This window comes from Odontomachus brunneus, unplaced genomic scaffold (genome assembly GCF_010583005.1).
Source record: "Odontomachus brunneus isolate Ranch 3 - 2012 unplaced genomic scaffold, Obru_v1 Obru_scaffold_144, whole genome shotgun sequence".
Taxonomy (NCBI): Eukaryota; Metazoa; Arthropoda; class Insecta; order Hymenoptera; family Formicidae; genus Odontomachus; species Odontomachus brunneus.
The window spans coordinates 138,703-161,922 of record NW_022639594.1 but is presented as its reverse complement, the minus strand read 5'-3'; the positions used below and the strand labels follow the sequence as shown (position 1 = coordinate 161,922).

Genomic DNA, 23,220 nt, shown 5'->3' with positions numbered 1-23,220 from the left:
TATATATATATATATATATATATATATATATATATATATATATATATATATATGTATAGTTACGAAAGTATATAAACTTATCGCGAAGATTATACACTCTCATTACACACACGTACACGCACACATATACATACACTGTTGAGAGATCATCATTTGATCGACCCGACTCGAGACACATCTCTCATATCACAATCTTCGTTTTCCCTAGTTCAATGTCATTCTCACAAAGTAGCGCGCGAAGGTCGCGTCTAATGAAGAAAAAAATAACTAGGAAATTTTACGCACGTCGAGAGAGACGTAACGAGGCGACGTTACACGACCCACGACGGCATAGAACATTCGCTACAAAATAATTAAGAGAGAAAGAGAGTGAGTGAGCGAGAAAGAGAGATATAGAGAAGGTTGTACAAAAATTGTATGTAATGTTATTTTATCGGAAGTGAGAATCTTAGTGTTAGGCTGTTAATATGGTATATTATTTTGGGTAAGCGTATGTAAAAAGAAAAAAAAACAGATAAGACAAAAGACGAAGTCGCGCGCTCGGACGAGATCGTTGTTGTTGAGGTAGAAATAGCACATTAGCAGCTCGGGGATTATAAAGGAAATTAAGTAAACTAATATAGAGAGACAGAGGTTGGGAGAAAAAGAGGAGAGTAAGAGAAAACTATTGAGTACCTTGTTGAGTATAAGTAGTCGTATTGCTAAGTCGTAAGTGCACGTGGGTGCGCGTGTGCTCTCATCCATACACATTCACATATACATATTCACGACTCGCTCACACACATATACATACACACGGAAAATATCGGACACACAACAAAAAACGAGAGAAACGACACGATATACAATCACACGTACACATTATATAATGTCAAAATTACATGCCTACACGCGCGAATAGAGAGGTTTCGCAAAGAAAGAGAAAGAGAGAGAGCGAGAGAGAGAAAGAGAGTGAGTGAGAGAGAGAGAGAGAGAAAGAACGCGCGTTTGCGTCTCACTTTCGATGTTAAGTCTTTACGAGCATCTCAATTCCGGCGAATTATTAGATCGAGAATAGCGTTATCTTCCATGATAATATATAATCGAGAAATAAGAGAGAGAGAGTGAAAGAGAAAGAAAGAGAGCAGCTGGCTGCGAAGGTACCATAGAGAGATTTATTCGTCGCACCGATGATAAATCACGATCAAGTATTGTACCTTACATTCCTTCGGCTATAAAGTAATTTAAGGAATACATACACAAAAATACACACACACACATATACATACACGTATATCATGCGTTTTATCCAGTTTCTAGCGAATTATGCTGCGTACGATCGATTAGACGAAAGATTCATCGTTATTATTTTATGCTAGGATTGTTGTGTACACGTTATTAGATGTTCGGTTTTTCCTTGCCGACATACATATGCACGCAAAAATACATCACATTCACATACATATACACACACACACACACACATACATACGAAAACGCGAACGGTGCATTACGAGCAATGAGGCAAAATTGCGTATTTTTTAATATTCTGAGATGTCTCGTCTCCGTGTGAGAAAGAGAGAGAGAGAGAGAGTGAGAGTGAGAGTGATAAAAAGAAAAGGGAAGAGAGAGGAAAAAAGGGTATTGCGATTCAACTTCGTATTAGACGGAGAGAGCTAAGATTATCGATATTTACGCTAAGTTAGTAGTAAAAAGAAAAAAAGTAGTCGTTACTCTTCAGAAGTACGGATACACTTTTAGACGAGTAAGGAACCGAGAAACCAGGGAAAAATATTGTAATCGGCTGTCGTCGAGATAATAATCGAAGCGACGCGATTGCATCCGTGGTATCGTCGATTTCGTCTCATTAAACCGATCGTTACATCAGAAATATTGCATCGCGAATTAATAAATAAATATATATATATATTTTTTTTTATTAGGAAATATCATTAAAAAATGTTCAGTTACGTCATCATGTGTAAAGAATGGCGAAATTCCGAAACGTCAGAGCAAATTTGCCGAAATCGCTTTCGAAACGCGAAACGCCTCGTCGCCCTCGTGAGAATTCCTCGTCTTCGTGTCTGTGTTAGGAAATATACGGTGAAGCATCTCTCTCTTTCCATTCAACGAGAGATGTCAATTGTACATACAATCGTCTATCGTAACACACGAATCGTGTCTTACATCGCACAATCTCCGTTCAAATATAATCTATCAGGCTGTCTAGTCTCGTCTTCGTTTTCTGCCCGAAGTTTCTATGTCGAGGATCTTCGGGCTGTCGCTCAACGTGAAAATCGTCACGATTGATTTTGAAAGCGACCGGATATCCAGTCGCAGATCCGAAATCGCGAATCACTTGCTCTATTCGTATCGGATAATTGGCTCGTTCGCCACGATCGACGACACCACGGATGTCCGCGTGAGAGAAATATCTCGTAGAGATATGTTCGCCGTTTCTTAAAGCGGAAATCCTTGTAAGGAATTTATGATGACGAGGAAACGAGACAATTTGTCAGTAACATAGATGGAAAGAAACGCGACGTCGAGGTACGCATATTCATACGCAGGCTCGTAAGGCTTATGGAGAGAAACAAAAAAAATTCTCTATTTATTGATTAACGCAGAGCGTTACACAACACTTGGTTTTACTTTCGCTCGTCGATGAAGTTAACAAGTAATACCTACATCCCGACGTGACCTCTTTGGGCACACCGCTATATCTCTCTGGTTTTTTTTTTTCATTTTTTTCCCCGTCACCGAGATGAGGTATAATTTAGTTCACGGCATCTCTTTTTCCCGCGCGAAGAGCTAATCTTTACGATATATTACTTTACACTCTAACCACATTTATTTGCATCCATAAATTGTTATTCTTTCATCATCAATTTATTCCATTCAATGTTAAATAATTATATAAAAGTTTAAACAAACAAAAAAAAAAGAGAGAGGAGAGAGAAAAATGAGAAAACATAATATATTAACTATTTTCACTCATGAGAAAGCATCGTTACCTGTATGACAAGTGACCATAATAAGAGCATAATAAACAATCGCTCATTAAATGCATTCTGTTGTTCTTCATTTCATGACCTGGCCACCGTCCATACATCCATCCATCCATTTGTCCATTCAGTGTCGCAAGTATGATCATCATACGCCATCGTCTGTCATTTGCCAGTCTCTCGTACCCGTTGAATCTCTCGTGTCTGAATCTGTGAACACAGTATCCGCGATTTTCTTCATCAAGAAACAAAAATAATCCGAAAAAGTTGTCGGAACGCAATTGTAATTTTTGTGGAAATTGGGAAGGTGTGACGCGCGCGCGCGATTGGAAGACGACGATGGCAAAGGGAAGACCGTGAGAGGAAAACCTTCCAAATTTCGACAAAAAGTCACGACGAAGGTGCAGCAATGGGCACGACTGGAAAATCGTAACATTTATGAGGGAGAATAAAAAGTCACGACACTCGTATAAATCTCCCTAATTACCTCCTAGTGATCATCAACGGCGGTCCGACCGATCCTCTGTCTCTCTCGTTTTTTTATCTTACGATAAAAAAAGCGAGAAACGGAAAATCGATTGAACCACAAGCAACCACCCTTTTTTTAATCGCAGTTAATTAATCGACTAACTAAACTAATCTTCGATAGGTATATCCCTCGTTATTCCGGCATCTTCGTTGAAGCGAAAGACACGATGGTTCCTCGCGGCACTTCTATGCGTTCTCCGGAGATTGTATTGTCGATGCTCACAACCGTGCCGTTTGCAAAACAGGTCAATTTTTGTAAGCTACACGTATGCGGTTTCGGAGGCAGATCTCGCGTGCCAGATTGCTCGGTATCAGTATTTCGCGCGGCAAAGTCGAGTACAAACGCGGTTATCATTGCGCCACCGATCCTCCCGGCGAAAAGTCGACGATATTATTAATCACGGCAGGCATATCACATCGCGTTCCGCGTATCACGGCACTTATATTAATCTCGACTTCTTACGGACACAAACATTTATATATAAATATATATTCCTTGTATATATATGTACATGTACCTTATTAGGGATAGCGCGTCGTAATTACGATTTCATCACGTCTTCTCTTCTTGTCTTTTTTCCCTTCTTGTTATTTTTGTTTTTTATTCTTTAATTTTTACATTCCTCCGAGTGTATAATCTCGAGCGTACGGCGAGATGCCACTCCAACTAGTCAGTAAACGAAGAATTGTATTTTTTACGCGACGAATTATTTGTAATAAAAGAAAGAATTATATTGATAAAGATGAAACAGCGAAGAGAGAGAGAGAGAGAGAGAAAGTATGAGAGCGAGAGAGAAAGAGAGAGAGAGAAAGAAAGCGTCAAGTAGACACGTTCTATTTTGGATGAATTTATCATTGAGCTTTTGATAAAAGAAAACGAAATGTAATGTACTGCAGAAGTAACAAATAAAAAGCTATTTTTGTACGAATAATTGGAGTAGCCTCGACAGTTTATTCCGTACTTCTGCGCTTATACATATAACATACCCGATCGATTCATGGCAAAATCGCGAATGCGTATTCACATCCACTAGCCTCGCGAATTAATTGATCGCATAGTGCACCGCTTCGAAAGGACTTGAAAGTGAGACAGGAAAACAAAGCGCTCGGTGAAATCATGGTAAGTCCAACAACATTTATGTTTGTGATCGCTTCTATCGACCTTTTCTTTAAACAGACTTTCCTTCTATACCAATTGAGATCTCCACGAGGCTCTTCGCCAGAAATCATCACTCTTCGTCCTCGATAAGATTAGCTATCTAATTAGAAATGCATGTCTATAAAATTATCTCGTTCAACGCGACGAACGAGATATCGTGCCGAGAAGAAGCAAAGCGTTGGAACGTTCGAATGAATTTCCTAGATTTCAAAATAATTCAGCGAAGAGAGACATGAAGTTCGCGAAGGGAAAACTCGTGAATCTCGTGCACGATAAAACTGCGTACATCCGGATAATACGCACAAAGAGAAGAGAAATGTTCACAATAATCGTGAGCATTTGTATTTTGCAGATCTCGTTACAGTGGGGATTCGCTGGCAATAAAAAAGTATACCACTACAGACGAAACGCAGTTTTATTCGGGTGACAATAAGTGTATGTGTGTGCACGCGTAAGTGTGTATGTGTGTGGATGTGAATGCACATCGCTTGGCTGAATGCACCTCCCGTGCTGTTTGTTTGATCTTTCATCGCGCAACTACAAAGTAATATACATACACTATGACACAGATTCCTTTTATTCCCTAAAAGCGATGCGAAAATGCAATGACCGTTTTCGCTCGCAAAATATTTATGCGCCCCATATTGTTCCGAACTGACATGTGTGCGTGTATGTCACTATTATTATTATTTTATCGTTATTATTATTATTGTACACTCTTATTTGCTCATACCTAACGACCTCAGGCATTCTCTTACAAACATTACGCCTTTGCAAAAATCTACCTTCCCAGATAGCCAAACCTATGCAAAGAGATTTTGAGCAGAGCCCTGCAAGTTTTTCATGGCAGGAACGCAACAAATTCAACACATTTATTATATCTGATTATGTTCCCAGTGAGAAATGACTTACCGATAGACGTCGAAAAAACGTCAAATCGACGTCGAAATCGTCAAATCGACGTCTTTTCGACGTCTATGATAAGTCATTTCTCATTGAGTTGCCAAACTGCCGCCAGAAATGCGACAGAGCCTACTGATAGGCAATCCGAACAGATTGACGGTAGAAGCCGAGCAGAACCTGTAACGATCTGACGGAAAATTGGCAGCTGAAATTGAGCAGATCCTGCTATGCGACAAGATCTGCGCGATTTCGGCCGCCAATCTGTTCGCATTGCCTGTCAGCAAACTCCGACGACAAAATACTGAATGCGGATATAGATGACTGTGATTTCAGGATTCTGATTAAATTTGCTGCTGATCTGCGCGCACTCTGCTACCAATTTGCTTACTAGGTTTAGGACCATCGCGGCGGAAGAGAAAATTACACTTATTGCCATTACCTCGTTGGACTATACAGCTGCACTACTAACTGCATATGCAATCAGTTCATGAAAGCGACGTCAAAAGGCGAGCTTACATTCGGATCATATCGAACGACTGCATCAGGACACATCGAGGAAATGCGTAAGTGGCATGAAAAAGGTGAAAATGGAGCCGACTCGTGTGATAAACGTAGATAAACGTTCATTTTCACTCTCTTTCGCGAAATATGAGTGACGCTCACATATACAAGATTTTCGCACGAAAGCTACACAAGAATAGACACTTTCGGGAACGCAACCATACGGAATATTAAGGGCGACGATTTCCTCATTTTGACTATCTCCCGCCGAAAAATGTGATTAGAAATTTATTCACTAATATTCGCGGTTTGATTACAATTAGGAGCCATACAATAGAAATACTTAGTGTCCCTTATTTAAGTTTGCAATAAAAATTCTCACTCGAAGGACGATTAACATAGCTTTTAGGTTACAAGCAACCAGAAGCAATGATAAAACAAAGGCAAACTAAGCTTCAGGAATGAATACGAACGACGAAGATTCGTTCTTCGTTTAATTCGGCAAATCGATTCTACCTCAACGGTATTGTGACTCAAATATTAGTTATGTAGATGTCTGATATCAAACATCCAAAAATTACTATAAATATTAAAGCACTTCTATGAGGACTTTTTAAATATAAATTAGAAACCTGCCTGCAATATTTTACACGCTAATTGTCCCGTACTATAAGAACTACCGCTAACTACGATAACACAGCTCGTTCTCGACGAAATCAACTTTCCGCTTTCACAATCGATCATTTCGTCGTTTCTCCTTTTTTACACATTCCTGTATGCGAAAATACGGAACGGAGACTCGACGTAGGGACCGCGAGATCCTGCATGTCAGTCCTGAAGCATTCGCTTAATTGGCGAATACTTGAAACTCCTCTGTTCTGTTTCACAATAATAAGCGCGAACGAAATACAAAATGGCGGAGATGCTACTTCGCTCGCACTTCTCTCCATAAATCAAATCGCATATGTGTACGCGGTCATACAAAACGGAAGCGGATACGCACAAATGCAGTTTCGATTTGACCACACGCCTGTCTTGATGTAAGTGGAGCGGAGTTTTATAGGGGAAGTATGGTTCGTACAAAGATTATATACATTATTATCTAATCACTCAATTGATTAATATACGTCTGTCTATGCCTTTGTGTGTGTATGTATGTGTATGCATGTGTATGTGATGTGTATGAGTGTATGTATACGCGGAATATGTGTTTTTGCTTGTCCCTGGTACTACATGTAGGACGTAGATTTTAAGTATGTATTGCGATGAATCTATATATATATATTTATATATATATATATATATATATATATTTACTCCTCTTTTTTAATCTTTCGTTAGAAAGCGCACAAAGAAGTGTATTACCTTCGTTATTACGATACTATATCTCCTATAGAAAAATAATTGCGAAGGCTGGAGGCTACATGGAAGAAGTATTCGTCGAAGTCTCAGTATAAGAAGGCAGTTACAACGTGCGCGATACATGGAGAAAATCATCGGTGTTGTATCGACGTGGGATTCCGACGCGAATGTGACGTGACGTGTTTCGTGAGTGCCGGAAGAGGAAGGACAACGCGACAATAAGGAAGAATGCCAATGAAGTCCGATTATGTCAGTGTTCAATCGATCGTGTTTTTCGGTATCATATACCGGAGTCTCGAACTTGTAATGAGAAAAAACGGCACGCCTATTACGTACGTTAACGTACAAATTCTTCAGAGTACACAAAGGCGACTATGCAATAATACAGCTTTACAATGAGCGATTCTATAAAAAAGATTCGTGAAAAATATCGGCATCTCTGTTTCATTGTCGTGCTCTCGGAACCGGAGAGAGAGAGATAGGTTCTGTTATGTTGCGAGAGCGTATAATTGTGTACTTTGATTCTGTTGGCGTCCACGGCGGCGTCTCCGTGCATCGTTTGATTTGCACGACCATACATACGCGATTGTACTATGTGTAATAAACGGCATTTCAATGGCACACTTTTCGATCCTCGCGGTCGCAAGCGCGCGAGATCGCCGACGACCGCGGTTCTTTAATTGTGCAACGTAATTCATGTTGACGGACAAATCAACGTTGCGATTATCTGGCACAGTAACCATTTTCGTGACTCGCGCGTCGCTCACGGGCGATTTTGTATGTTCACGCGATTCCCGTTGAGAAAAATACAATATCCGGAATGTCAAAGGAAATATGCGATTTGTACTCTCATCTTGTGACATCTCGGGAGATACATTGTGCGGAGCGCATTTCCCTTATTACACGTTTCCCTTCGAATTGTGGATCGCTTCACGTTTCGAATTTGTCTGCTGCGTGTGTACTTCATATCACGTAAGTACGAATCACTATCCTACGTTTACCAGCGACGAACTCGGGGCATTTACTATGATTCAATAGCAACTTCTTTTTCTTACGCTATGTCAGCGCGAAAAAAGTCAAATAAAAAATTTATAAGTATATAAAAAGTAAACTTTTGATTTCAACAGAGAACCTATTTAGAATAGGTCGATATATCTTACAAAATATCGTGTAAAAATATCGCGTGAAGAATTAATTTCGATTGATGATAGAAACCTGTAGAAAACGTAACAAAGAACTTAAAAGTAGGCCCAATATTTCTCTTACTCGTTTATGCGCGAGTATAGAAATGGCGTCAGAGTATCTTCGCTCTGTGAAGCGGCACTTATCGTTTGATGTAACGTAACATAAGATCGAGAGGCCGCTAACCATTTCGGTATCGAAACGCAGTTCATAAGTGACAAAAGGTGCTATTTTACCGATCCAATGATATCCTCGAACCGAAGTATCGTTATCGAAGGAAATCAATCTAGAAGGCCGATCGCATACGAATTAAATCAACTTTCCGCGCACACGCTGTCGCAATGTAATCAATCTTTACGATAAACTGCGTGTACATTTACGGGTCATTCTTCACTATATCTAACGCTAAATGCGTTAGTATAAGAGTTTTACATTTTTATACTTTTGCGTTTAAAAAAAATGTCGAAGGAGAAAATCGAATGGTTCGGCGCTAAATGCAAAGCAAGTAAAAGTCTCAATCGTGAAGTCTATATTAAGAGATGTGGCAGCATCTCGACGCCTAGTACATAAAAATCAACGGCCAGCCGAATGCGATTACTGTATAGACGTCGAGTACTACCAAGATGCCAAGGTATGTATTTCCGTAATCACCAAAAACTTAATCCGCTCGACTAAACTGCTATCATTCTTCTCGATACAGACTTTCATGTCCTGTCTGGGCTCGATAAGTTTGATTCAGCGATTCGCTGTCTTCTTCTCTTTTTCTCGGAGAATAATCTCTTGTTTATGATATACACGAGGCGCGATAAGCCGTGCGTTACGTTAAAATCTGGACGAGGACAAGTGAACGGCGATGTCACCTTTTGTCACTATGAAACCACACAACGTCGGACCACCTCCTTTCGCCCTTCTAAAGGACATTAGAAGAGGAAAAGGGTGGTCTGCCTCGCTTGCTACTTGGTCGCCTCCGGCGGACAGTCGGGCTGATTGTTGGGGTGAGCCGCGGTGAAGGCCGGATGGTGCTCCAAGTGACGGTCCACCCTGAGAATCGTGGGGAAGGGTCTAAGGTCGACGTGAAACCTCCGTGCATTGAATATCTGTGGCACTAGGCAACAGTCAGCTAACGTAATCTCGTCGCCAACGCAATACTTGCCCGCACTCGACGATAATAGTTTTTCCACGGCTAAAAAAGAAAAACAGCATTATCGATGTTTGCGCTTAGCTACACGCGCCGTGAAGGCTCTACTTCATGACACTGATTAAACACGTTGTTTTCGCGAACACATCCAAGGTTACCACATGACGTGATCCACGATTTTAATATGCAACGAGCAATTATCATTGCATATGTTTGAGATATTTAAAAATTGCGCCAAGCATACAAGGTAATAATAATTAAGGAACTAGCTAGTGTTTTCGCGTAAGTATGCAAAGCATTAAAGACTGATTATTGATTTCCTGTTTAAGATTGATTAACGCGTTGACTAGTCTGATTAGTCAACGGAAAATGACGCTATAAGTTCATAGTAAATTAAATATCGTAGCCGATACAAAAATTAAAAAAAACTAGCTAATAAATACATGCATCAGGAAATATATGAATTTGTTATTACTTCAGTTATTCGAAGTTCAATTAAATTTTGGAACAACTCATGAAAACCGTAGTGGCAAACAACTAAGATAATATCTTAAAGATAAGACATATATTTTTCACACACAAAGATTATCGAGACATTTTAACGTTTGTCTTCAACTTGGTTAAAAAAAGGTATTCTCGACGCTTTGTAAACTAATCGCGAACAACACTACATCTTCGGCTTGTAAAACTGGAAATTGGTGTGTTAATGAGATCAAACGTATATGTTATCTGTAATCTTGAAGCACCTGTAAATCCCCTGGTAATCCAATGCTGCGCCCATTCCTTTTTGCGCTCTTCCCCGACGTAGATCAGGATCGTGAGATTTTGTAGCGGTTGTATGCCACTGGCAATCACCTCGCAGATCTCTCTGACCCTGGCTCTCTTGACGGGATCCGCCGGCATCAGCGGACGACTCGGCCTGGTCTCCTCCAAGTATTGCAGGATATTTAACTGCGTTATTAAAAAAAAAATTACTCGTTATTGTCGGATGAGGAAAAGTTGCGAAGAGATCGCGACGATAAAATGCAAATCGTTAATTGAACTCACAGACTCTATTAGTGTATGATTGTCGATGTGGAGCGCGGGGACCTGCTCCATCGGATTGATCTCGCGAAACTCATTGGAATGTTGCTCCCCACCACCCTTCACCAAGCTCACTGGTTTTATGTCGTATGGTATCTCCTTCAGATTCAACGCTGTTGGCAGATAAACATCGTTAGAAATCTATCGTTTAAAAACTAAGAAACTACAAGAAATAACGAGATTCAAGTATCAAGTATCGGTAGTCGCCCGACAAACCTACCAATTTTAATTGCCTGTTGTTACATAATCATTACATAATATCGTAATATCATTATACAAATTTGAACTCTTATCAATGTTTCTATTTAAGACTCCTGGATATTCGCAGAACTTTGGATTGATGACGTCAGAAGCGAGAAAACGCACGTCCAAAATTCTTACGTGCTGTTTTTAAGTAAAAGGACAATTGTATGATAGAACACTTCTGATTGTTTGAGCATGCTTGAAGAATGCTCCAAAAATTATCATTTTCCCTTAACAATCAATAAACAACTGCAAAATTAATGTGACATGCAATCCTTCTCTTTAACCTATCTTTCCATCATGATTTTGTCATGTCCATTTTACGGCTATTTATTACGTATTAAAGGAAAAAGACAATTTTTGGAGTTTTACAAGTATGCTGAAGTACTCCTTTACATAAATATTTTTTAATTCAGAAATGGCACGCAAGAATTTTCAACGTGTTAATTTCTCGCTTTTGACGTCACAATCCAACATGGCCGCGGCGAGTACACAAGAGTCTCAACTTTTATCTCTTGTCCACACCTTGCTTTAATTCCTAAACCTTAAGAAACTGACCAACCACAGTTGATTATTTTTAAAATAATCGACTGTGGTTGGTCAATTTATTACGGCTTAAAGATTGAAGCAAGATTGTGAACAAGGAGTTATCGATGCTTCCGACCACAATTCTCTCAAAATAGGAATGTACTCGATATTTTCATGTAGATCTCGAAAGAATCAGTCGTTTTGAAACGTGCAGCATTCGTCACAAGTTGCGACGTAATCACGTCCCAGACAGCATAATGTCCAAAATCGGGTTATGACGTCTTTAAAACATCTTTAAGACAAGTTTATAAGGTATTATCTTAAAGATGTCCTAAACCCCTTGTCCACAACCTTGCTTTAATTCTTAAGCCGTAAGAAATTGACCAACCACAGTTGGTTATTTTTAAAATAATCGACTGTAGTTGGTCAATTTATTACGGCTTAAGAATTAAAGCAAGATTGTGGACAAGGGGAAAGATGTCTTATGACTCGATTTTGGACATTTGTGCTGTCTGGGGTGCAACTATTCTTCTTGGAGATAACGAAATCTTCACTCACCAATTCTCACCCTCCACGAGCAGGAACTCCGCCAGTAGGAGTAGAGCACCGGCTGTCGGAAAAGAAACGGGAGAGGGTATAAATTCGTGGCAAAGTTCGCTCGTGCACGACCGGTCCTCGAGGACACCGACGTGCCGCGAGGCCGGTCGTGAAACCAGAATCGCGCGCGCTGATGGAAAGAATTTATGACGATTGCTCGGTAGATGTAAACAAGGACATTCGCCGAGACGTGCATTCATTAGGGCACGCCTCGTTCCAATCGTCGATGGGATGCTAACGCTTGATTAGTATTAATCGTCTCTGTCCAGGAATTTTTCGACGAATCGTTCTCTAACGGTCCAAAAAATTTCGTCTCACGCGAGATCTTTTCCTTTCCTAAAATCGGGAAAGCTTTGCAAACTTACAATTATTCAAAGTCGATACAGTAGAACTATGTCGCCGCGTAAATGATTTGCGAAACTTAATACAAGAAATTTACACCTTTTTCAATAAAAATTATTTAACTAAATATCTAGAATCTATGTTACTTTATGTGCATAGTTCTTAATTTAAGTAAAATATCATATATTTAATTATTTCATCACTTAAATAATCATTCAATCATTCAAAAGATCAATCAAAAAAGCTCTATATTAAAAGAGTTTAAAAATATATATAAAATCTTTGAAATATTAATGTTTTTTAGTGAGATTTCATAATTTGCAAACCTCTCGGACTTGTATTCTTCAGTTACTGAGAAAGACCAGATAAAAAACATGCGAAAGACACACGACAATTTGACTTAACTACTATAAACAATCAGCAGATATTTCAATGATAACCGTTGAACTTCTCGATTGATAAGTCGCAGTCGACATTTATCTCGCGAGTGCACCACTTGGCCGACTAAAGTTTCTCGCGAAATAGCTGCGCGTCCACGCGCGCGCGCGCGCAGCCGGCACAGTCCGCACATTACAATGCACACGTTACATGCAGTCGTACGTTACACGTTATCGGCGTGTTACATTCGCGGTTCCGCATGTTCGCTCCTCCCGAGATCACGGTGGCTGAGCTTCGTTCGCGCGTCGCGGCATTCGTGAGACACGGCTCCTGATAGAATAGAGCTCAGTTTCCGATGGACACGGTGCGGGAAAATGAGCCTTACGCGTTTAGGACTCTATCGTCGTCGCGAACGAGCACGGTCCTTGTCGACGTGCGATCGCGGCATTGAGAGATACCGTCGCTGAGTAGGCTTCACTCATATACCTGGAGCCGCCGATTCCGGTTTGGTGTCGACGAGTCGCGACGTTATGGCGTGAGATACGCGCGACGAAGTCGAGGTGTGAGTCGCGAACCGGCTGAGCACGAACGCTATCTCGTCGACAGTCGCCTCGTCCGCAGAAGGTTAAATATTCTCACTTCAGCACTCACCTTACCCATCACGGACATCTCGTCGGCCTCTCGTCGTCGCGAACAGACTCGCCTGCTCAATTATCACCTTGGCCAGCGGCTCCCCGGTGCCAGCGCGCTTGTCGCCGTCAGAATCTGTCAGAAATGCAATTCGGAATCGCGGTGAACGCGCGAAATCGCACCTCCTCACCCCTTTTATTCGATTGCCATAGCCGTTCCCCCCGTTCCACCGGCTACATTCCGGCCCGACCAGCGAGCGTCCAATCGCCGCGCGCTTTCCGATAGGCGCCTCCACGGGGCGCTTTGATCGTTCATACGGAGTAAACGGTATATATACATTGACAAACGAACAGAAAACTCGAACTTCTGACTTGAAATTGTTTACATTGTTGATACAATTTTCGATGTATAAATATGTCGGTTAATACGCCCTTATATTGGCAATATCGATTATTAGTTTCAAGCGGTCAATGTACTATTTTATACATATATATATATATATATATCGGTCTGTTCGTGTAGCTACATTAGCTACACTCATTAGAAAGAAGAGCTCTCATTGGATATCATTTATCGCGTCTAGTGTGCAACGGGTATTAGATGTAAAAGTGTTAAAGCAATGCAAACAAACCTTAAGTGGCACACGGTGCTTGTTTCGTGCTGAATTGCTTGCTCAATAGAAATACTCTGTTTTGATTGGTGCATTTCTGAAGATGGATGGAAATGCACCAATCAAAATCGTGTGCCGCTGGGTTTAGTACAGGAATAACGGATCTAAGGAGTACATTAAGTACATTGGTCAATTTAAATGCTGTTTATATATATATATATATATATATATATATATATATATATATATATATAGGCTGCGTTCCGAAATTTACTGCCAGTACTGAAAATCTACAGTATACGTGACATAAACTATACATTTTCAGTACTGAATAGCAGTGAATACTGCACGGAACACAGCCATTGGGTATGTTCAGCGGAAAAAGCGCTCAATGAAAAATCAGCGATTATTAGTTTTTACTGGGCTCGTTCCGTTACACGCTCGCAACATCTCGTTTAACATCCATGAGCACAAAGATAGAATGACGCTCGCGAGCGTTGTGAGTGTGTAATGGAACGCGCCCACTGTTAGATCCCTAAATCTAGACCAATTACATTGACGAATTACTCAACTGTTGTGCAACTGTTGAGTTCGCTGAACACACCCATTACCTCAATTTCTCGTTAAAGAAAGTGGCGACTCGTAGCGGATGCTACAGAACTATTTTTACAAAAATAACGGTCTAATAGCGTGTTCGAGTGGCTCTAGGTTAACCATGGACGTAATATACATGGACCCCGCATACGGCCAGAAAAATAAAGCCAATATGTACATCCCCTCTGTGTTCTCTGTCTCTTTCTGCACAGACAAAGTGTGCAATAAAAGAACTAATTGAGCCCCTGATCTGCTTCTGTGTTCATAAGACTGCAAGAGCAGGAGTAAGGGCTATCGCACACAAATTGACATAACTGCATATACATAGCATAAGATCGTATGGACCAATGAGCATCGAATATTAAGCATCGAACACCAATATGGCGGCTTAATACTCGATGCTCATTGGTACATACGGTCTTATGCTATGCATATGCAGTTATGTCAATTTGTGTGCGATAGCCCTAAGAGTAGACCACAAAATATTACAGTTATAGATGGGAGATTATACTATTCTCTCGGATCCAGATCTCACTCGCTCTACTCTCGTTATCCTAAGCACCCAGTGGCTTGGTTTACATCGTGCATTTGATACGCGTACTAAATAGTAACTTTCTATTAGATAATCTTAATATCGACGATATATATAAACAACAGTATATTAAACTGATATAATACTCATCAACAAAACGTATTGTATTAATTGAATGCGTCGCCGTCGATATGCATTGTCGATATTAAGATTATCTAATAGAAAGTTACTATTTAGTACGCGTATCAAGTACACGATGTAAACTAAACCGATATGGGCTGCGTTCCGAAATGCACTGCCAGTACTGAAAATCTATAGTTCATGTTACGTATATTATAGAATTTCAGTACTGGCAGTGAATTTCGGAACGTAGCCATGATGTATTGCAGTATCAAATAAATTTTACTCGTAATAATGTTCATTTTTAGTACTTCAGAAAGACGAATAGACTAATTTTGCTTTATTTAACGCTTCGAAGTATTTATAGTGTCAAACAAACTGTGTCCATAGATTCAAAGTAATGACAGCAAACAATTGGAATAGTGGTAGATTTAATAGTGGATCATGTGCTTTTCCTTTATATTGAAATATATATCTACTTTTCATTCGTTGTCGAGTTGCTTGATTCATATCCATGCTAATAGACTGACAATTAATTTATGTAAAAAATGTCCTTTCAAGATCTTATAAAGAATTTTAAACTTTCTACTTATTTTTGATTGAACGTTATATATCGATTTCGTTCTCGTAACGAAAGATGTAATTACGTAATTTTTGTAATGTTTGTGTAAGATATATAGTCAATATATTTTTTTTTACTCTTGACGCATTAAAATTATAACACTTTTTATTACTATTTTACTATTTGTTTTATTTTTTTCTATACCCTGTGTGCGTGAGAAAATTTGTACTGATCTCGTATATCTCAATTCGCTTTCAGCGCAATTAGAAAGACACAACGCAAGATGATTTAATTGGAAAACAAATTGCGGTAAACTTGCTGTTCGTGAAGTTTGCATTATCATTAATTATTTGTGTGTATAAAAGATCTAAGTCTTAATTCTGTCAATATATAAATAAAATTTCTACAAAAATGAAGTATCGAAAGAGACCTGCACAGTGAGGTTATGTGATACTTTTTCCATCACAGGAACGATACAAATTTTCCTGGACTAGCAGACAAATACTTGAAAATAATGCTTGGTAAATTTATAAGACAATTCTGGAAAGAATGGTCAGGAACAAAAAATCTATATGCAGTAAAAGACCGATATAATATGAGAGACAAACAAAAAGGTATCCGTACAAGGGAAAGGTTCGCGCTAATGTACGCTTTCGCCGCGTGGACTTGTTTCGGTTTTACATTCTACTCACTAGTGAAGAACAGAATGCCGGATGACCCAGCTGAAAAAAGTATGTCTTTTTCCAATTTTCAAGTCGAATTTCAAAGTTCAATTTTGCATGAAGTAACTGACTGCACTGATTATTCACAGGAGCGTCGATACATAACCTAGCTGGTGCACCTGGTAATTTATACGTATGTAAGATTGAAGGTTTGACTGTTGTGGATGAATTCCAAATGAAATTCGAGGAAGAGGACGAAGACGAAGAAGAGGAAGAGGAAGAGGAAGAGGAAGACAAATAATAGGTAATATTCAATAACCATTATTTCTTGATAGTTATTTAGAGTATACAATAAAATATCAAAAGGGACAAGTTTTGTCGAGGAAACTTTGCAATATCTACAAATACATACAAACAACATGTTGGTATTGAGGCTTCTGGGTGCTGGCCGCGAAAATCTGGACTAATGATGTTAAAAGAAAAAAATGTCCAAGATTCTTGTGTCACTTCCAAATAAAAAGATATTTGTATATAAGAACACTTCTGATTGTTTAAGCATACTTGTAAAATATTCTAAGAACTATCCTGCTCCTTTAGCAGTCAACAGACAATCACAAAATTAACGTGACATGCAACTTAACTTCCTCCCTTACCTTTCCTTATAATTTTACCAAGTTCATTTTACAGCTACTTAATGATTATCAGAGGAAAAGGATAGTTTCCTAAGTACGCTCAAGTGATCTGAAAGATTTTTTCATACAGATATCTTGTTATTTGGAAATGACGCAAGAACGTTCAAGGCGTTATTTCTCTTCCCGATGTCACAATCTAACATATCCACGGCGAATACCTTAAAACCTAATTTATAATGTGCTCTTTCCTTTATGTTTCTTGTTCTCTATCTTTTTTTTAGCTTAAGGTTTAAGTCAGAAAGAGATAAAGAAAAAGAAATGAGGAACAAAGAGCACATCATAGATCTGAGCTAAATCGTTTGTTGTATCGTGCTTCCAAGAAGAATCTTGTCATCAGTCTCGAGAAAAATCTATCCCACATCAACACAGATCGTTCGATTGCTCTGTCAAGGAAGAGATCTTCGTAATGCCACAGCACCAGCATTAGAGCCACTGGATTCTGGTCTCAATTCCTTTAGTCTCTGATCCATCTCGCACAATAATGAGGATCTGTAGGAACATACAAAATGCAATATATACAGAAATGTACAGTGTATCAAGCGTCAGTATCTCGACTTTGCATCTTTCGATTTGGACGTATTTTTACCAGAGAAAAATCTGCCAAACTTGGAGACGTGATTCTTTAAAGTCAGATCAAATCGTCGTCAAGCTCGACGAAGTTTCCCCAGAAAGTTGATTGTAGGGGGAAAATTCTGCACTTCAAAATGGTATTTTTAAGAAATCAACTACCCTGATTCAATCAAAATCGGAACTGCTTCAAAAACTACTCATCGAGCTCTACAGTTTGATTTAAAACTTTTAACTCCTCGCCGCCGAACTCGTATTTGGTGACATCAGAAGCGAGAAAATACATGCCAAAAATTTTTTACAAAATACGTTGAAATGTGTCCATAAAATAACACACAATCGATCAAGCGAACTTATAAAATAATTCTAATATTCTCTTTTTGTTCAATCAATAAATAACAATAAATAAAATTACTGCAACTTTTCTTTTCCTATTTTTATGATTTTGTCCCGTAAATTTTACGGCTATTTACGGCTATTGGTTGTTGGAGCAAAAGGAAAATATTCGAACTATTTTACAGGTCTGTTCAATTGATTGCAAATATCATTTTATTTCAACGTATTTTGCAAGAATTTTTAATGTATATCTTCTTGCTTCTGACCAGAATCCTTAAATATCATCACAAGAAGAGAAAAGAGCAGTTTTCTTGTCGAGTCTTAGACTCTAATCCGTACCTGTACTCTTCGTAACGCATCACAACCTCTTCCAGTTCCTGCTTGTATAGCCTGGTGAGCATGGCATTGAAGCAATCCAATTCGGGCAGCCGAAAGAGCTCCCAGCGCAACTTACGATCTAGAGCGATCGAGGCCCTACTGTAGACATACAGCCAATGCGGTATCTCCTCATTGAGATAGGGGTTGGCCGGCACCAAGACACTGTGAGAGTGAAAATGAGTATGCCGCGGTGGTGACACTACGCGCACCGCTTGCATCTCGTGCGGGTAACAGGGATGCTCGTATTGCGCTTGACGTGTGATATGACTGAAATTGGAAAGTACTCTTCGTTAGGTGTACGCACTTGATAGGACTTGACTTTATATTTGATGCTTTGCTTATCAAGGAGAAGAAAGAAAGGCTCTACGATGTATAATCGCAATTTGAAAGAGATCTTGGAACTAAAACGCCAGACGTAAACGTGAACTATCTAACAAAGGATCTATCAAAATTTCTCTCGCTAATTGTCATGAACTCTAAGTGTCTTACATTCAGGGATATGGGACAACTAATTGGATTACCTCTGAACGAGAAAGTATTTACAAAAAAGACGTCTTATGTTTAGCTATTCTAGGATATATCCAAAGCTCATCTTATAGATATAAATGTTTCGAGGAAGTTTGGTTTCTTTTTGAGTTCTACCGACTTTGTCACTCACTTCACATAATAAACGCCATACTCAGGCGACTCGATTCTCTCCCAACCAGTAGGTAGGCCCTCCTTCTCGAGCGGATGCGACCAATGTGTGGTCTTCGTATTGTGATCGATGTAATATTTCCGGCCACGGAGGGTGAAGTCGACTGACCACCCGGGAGGCAAGGGCAATTCTTCTTGTTGCTCGCTCCGAGAACTCGATCTCTCTGAGTGGCATCTGCTGTACCTTCAAACGTAAATCGAAACTCGGTGAAACGAAATGAGTTTTAGACGAGACGACAAACATAAGATAATATAGATCGATTTGTACTGATTTCATCAATTCTGAATTTTGAGCAATCTAATTAAATTCCCCAATAGATATTATAATGTAGACTTCTTGTTCTATGATGTAAATAATCTATTACTATGACTAAAATATGAAAAATGTTCTTGATACATAAAATATCAAGATTCTTTAATATAAAATTGTTCTCTCAAATGGAACTACATTATTCGTATAATGAAGAATAAAATAACATAGATTGAACTTAAAGATGGTTTGAAATTAAACTAAGATGACTAAGTTGATGATAATAACTAACATATACCTGCGAATTTCTTTTACCGCGCGTCTTACAGCTTACAAGTATCGATACACGAGCGCAATAATTTATAGGATATCGAGAAAGATGTGTTATATTGTTATATTGTTTCAGGTGAACTTTAGAAATTCTGTGAACTGTCATACCCAGCATTCTGACGGTACGCGGAGCGATTATAGTCCTCGTAACCAGTGTCGACGTCGAAGGGCATGTAAGGCATTTGCGGTGTCTGAACCCTGTCCAAGTGATACTCGGATCCAGCATATTGATTGATATAAGTGTGAGACATCGCGGGCGACAGTTCGGCATGGTACATGGGTGTCGCGGTCCTCGAGGGCATACCGTCGTTAGTTCCCGTATTAACGGAGAGACTAGCGAATCTATCGTAAAATTCAAAAGGGTAAAAACAATTCAAAGCATATATATTGCAATCTCTGCAAAAAAAATACCTATATACATATACTATTAACCTTTGAGCTAAGTCCGGGACAGAACTGTTCGGCGTGTATTTGCCTTCGTGGCTACCGAGACCGACGGCGCTGGGAGTAGTTTTCGTGTTGCCGAATTTTTGTACCATACTGGGCTGTTGAGGGACGGACTATGAAAGAGAGAAAGAAAGAGAGAGGAGGAGAGAGATTGATGAGTATCAATTAGTCAACATCTTAATACCCGTTTGTACATAGTTCTCATCTAGGAATTAAAAGAGCTATTAATATACAAGGACAATGTATGTTGCAAGATGATATAAATAAGCTTAAGAAAGAAAACGCGATTTATTTATTAACTTCAGTAAAAAAAGTCAGCGCTTCTTTTGGAACTGGCGATTTAATATCGAAAAATTGGAAGTTTATAGTTCTCAAAAGATTCATCAATAACCAAGATTTTATCTCATTGGGTATGTTAGGAAATGTGATGACACTCTGTGTAATTTGTACATAATGTAATTTACCATAGAGCTTGGCATTGTCGGATGATTGTTACGTCGTCTCGTTCTTTTGTTCGGTTCTGTTGTCCATACATTGATAACTGAGCATAAATAATATTAATTGTTACAATATAATCAATATTTTGGTCATAAAAAGCATATATATTTAATGTTAGAAAACAGGATGCCATCAGAAATGATGAGAAGACAGTAAAAAAGGATATTCCCGTGTATATATTTCATTAATATGATGATAAAAATTACATGAACGGTGAGAATTTATTATCAATAATAAATATAATTGGAAAGTGAATACGTTAGATACAACTACAATGAAAGATTTTAGACACCTGAGTAAATGCTAGAAAGAATTCTATCAAGCTATGGAATAAGATTCTTAATTAACATATGTTAGAAACAAGAAGAGAATAAAAATTTCCAAGTGCCCAAAATAACGCGATAAAGAGAAGTCCGATATAACGGCTAGCAACTAACGAGAAATGACGCTAAGCGCGAAGACGCCTCTGACCTAAACTTAAAAATGCCTTTTCTCGCATGCAACGATCTAATAATATCCCGCCTATTAATATATTTATGTGCCTGCACTTTCTGTGCATTATCATCTCTCGAGATGGAATGCATGCATACGTTAGTATTATGTCAGTAATACTAGCGAGAGAAATGAAAAAAAAACGCAATTGATCGGATTCTTCTCGATCTGGATGAAAGATACAAGGATATTCGCGCGAGGAAAGTGTTTTTCGCACAAAGTGCGACGAACTGCGCGCTTGAATGCGTGCGGCTAGAAAGGAACGGGGGAAGGGGAAAGGATTAAATCTCCACCGCGAGAATATACGTACTTGGCATTTCGGGTGGCGTTTCTTTCTTTACGTATCTCCCTTCGACGCCCTCCTTGATCGTCCTCAGATCCTTGTTCTTGCGCGACAGCATGCTGGAGGAGTCGTCCACGAAATCGAAACGTCGTCGTACAAGTCACCGCGGAACAATGGTGCTACCTAACCTATCGTACGAGTCGCGACATTGGCGCGAATTCTCCTCTCGTTTTCCTTTTCTCTTCCCTTTATCGAACCCTTTTATAGAAATGGACGATTTTATAATATCACTGTGGCTTTCCTATCTCCTTTTGCATGATATCCTGCTTGAGATACAGCAAAATTCGGAGTTACTGCATCCAACGATACTTTACATCGCGTCACGTCTGAACTCGTGCAACGGTCGTGAAAGGGTTAAACTCTTGGAGAAGTAAACACTGACGCGCAACACCGCGCTTCGACGACGAAGTTTCCTCGCATTCGATGTACACAACGGTAAATAACAAGAGAGATATATGCGACGTTTACACCTCGGATACCCGAAAACGTCGTTTTGACAGTGATCTTGGTCGAATGGCGGCAAACCAGAACAAATCAGGGACGTATATACACAGATTGCGCGCGAATTATACGAATGAGTAGACGCGATCGCGAATTTGTAAGACTATTTTAAATGTCGCGGATTTGTATGATACTTGAAATGATATTTGAAAACTCCATTAATTTTAATCGAATTTAAACTTTAGATTTTCACACATATCTGATAATTATATCGTGATGATGTTGAAAATAAGAGATCAAGAAATGAAACTTCGTCGTTCGTCGCTCGGTTTTATTGCATTTTGATGAAACCAAATGAACTCTGCACTAAACATTTATCAATGCAATAAACAGTATTTACGAAAACATCAGCGAAAAAATGCCCAACTATAATATATCGGAGGCTGAGAAGAGTGTCTTACTTAAATTTTTTGTAAAAAATTGAGCGTATATGAAAAGTATGTTTTTTCGAGTTTTCATGTTTAATAACATATCTCAACATAAAAAAGAAATTAGCACCGGGCAATAGTAAAGAGCAACGGAGTAGAAATAATTTAGACGTTTTTTTTTTAATAAATGTGTATCTATTTACGCGTAAAGAATCTTTCCTCGGACTTTCTCTCTCTCTTTCTCTCTCTCTTACTCTCTCCCTCTTTCTCTTTCTTTCTACGTCACCGAAGTCATTACATTATTTTACAATAATTATATTTATATATTTATATATATATATATATTTATATTTATATATGTATATGTCACTCTCTCTGTCTCCGTACGAGTTTTTTACGTAGTGGAGGTAAACGGAGCGTAACGCAAAGCGAGCACGTCGTGTGCGAATCTCGTGAGAAACGTTCGACGAAAAATTTGATGAGAAAAATCATAAAAAAAGAATCGAAAAACGAATCTCAAAATAATGGCAATCGTGCGTTCCTCTATCTCTCCCTCGCATTCTTTCACTCTCTCACTCTCACTCTCAGCTCCATGAAAATAGTATGAGCAAGCTGTCCACCCATTCTGTTAAACCATCTATTTTTTTTTATTTTACTCATAGCTATCGTTATTTGCTTATCATT

At 39.0% G+C, this 23,220-nt stretch overlaps 2 protein-coding genes and 2 long non-coding RNA genes across 15 annotated transcripts; 2 read left to right on the top strand and 2 right to left on the bottom strand.

The window, feature by feature from the left end:
- Window positions 1-6: 6 nt before the first annotated feature.
- LOC116850389 lies at window positions 7-8,116 on the top strand. The gene is made up of 2 exons (XR_004379332.1): window positions 7-4,632; window positions 4,690-8,116. It is a non-coding gene; the product is annotated as an uncharacterized LOC116850389 (long non-coding RNA).
- On the bottom strand, window positions 5,069-13,782 carry LOC116850386 (probable maleylacetoacetate isomerase 2). The gene is made up of 5 exons (XM_032828609.1): window positions 13,580-13,782; window positions 12,170-12,221; window positions 10,805-10,953; window positions 10,504-10,708; window positions 5,069-9,802 (listed from the first exon to the last, which is right to left on the bottom strand). The coding sequence occupies exons 1-5, from the start codon at window positions 13,595-13,597 to the stop codon at window positions 9,573-9,575; spliced, it is 654 nt and encodes a 217-aa protein (XP_032684500.1). The 5' UTR covers window positions 13,598-13,782; the 3' UTR covers window positions 5,069-9,572.
- Window positions 13,783-15,648: 1,866 nt separating this feature from the next.
- On the top strand, window positions 15,649-21,920 carry LOC116850388. 9 transcript variants are annotated; one of them, XR_004379323.1, is made up of 5 exons: window positions 15,649-15,811; window positions 16,235-16,285; window positions 16,445-16,707; window positions 16,788-16,942; window positions 19,964-21,920. It is a non-coding gene; the product is annotated as an uncharacterized LOC116850388 (long non-coding RNA). The 9 variants fall into 9 exon arrangements; XR_004379325.1 differs by having other exon boundaries at window positions 16,235-16,296; XR_004379327.1 differs by having other exon boundaries at window positions 16,235-16,328.
- On the bottom strand, window positions 16,949-21,783 carry LOC116850385 (scaffold protein salvador-like). 4 transcript variants are annotated; one of them, XM_032828607.1, is made up of 7 exons: window positions 21,635-21,783; window positions 20,799-20,875; window positions 20,320-20,447; window positions 19,996-20,229; window positions 19,270-19,491; window positions 18,573-18,878; window positions 16,949-17,819 (listed from the first exon to the last, which is right to left on the bottom strand). In XM_032828607.1, the coding sequence occupies exons 1-7, from the start codon at window positions 21,723-21,725 to the stop codon at window positions 17,717-17,719; spliced, it is 1,161 nt and encodes a 386-aa protein (XP_032684498.1). In that variant the 5' UTR covers window positions 21,726-21,783; the 3' UTR covers window positions 16,949-17,716. The 4 variants fall into 4 exon arrangements, with proteins under 4 accessions (XP_032684498.1, XP_032684499.1, XP_032684496.1 ...); XM_032828608.1 differs by having other exon boundaries at window positions 20,320-20,432; XM_032828605.1 differs by having other exon boundaries at window positions 19,996-20,447.
- Window positions 21,921-23,220: the final 1,300 nt, after the last annotated feature.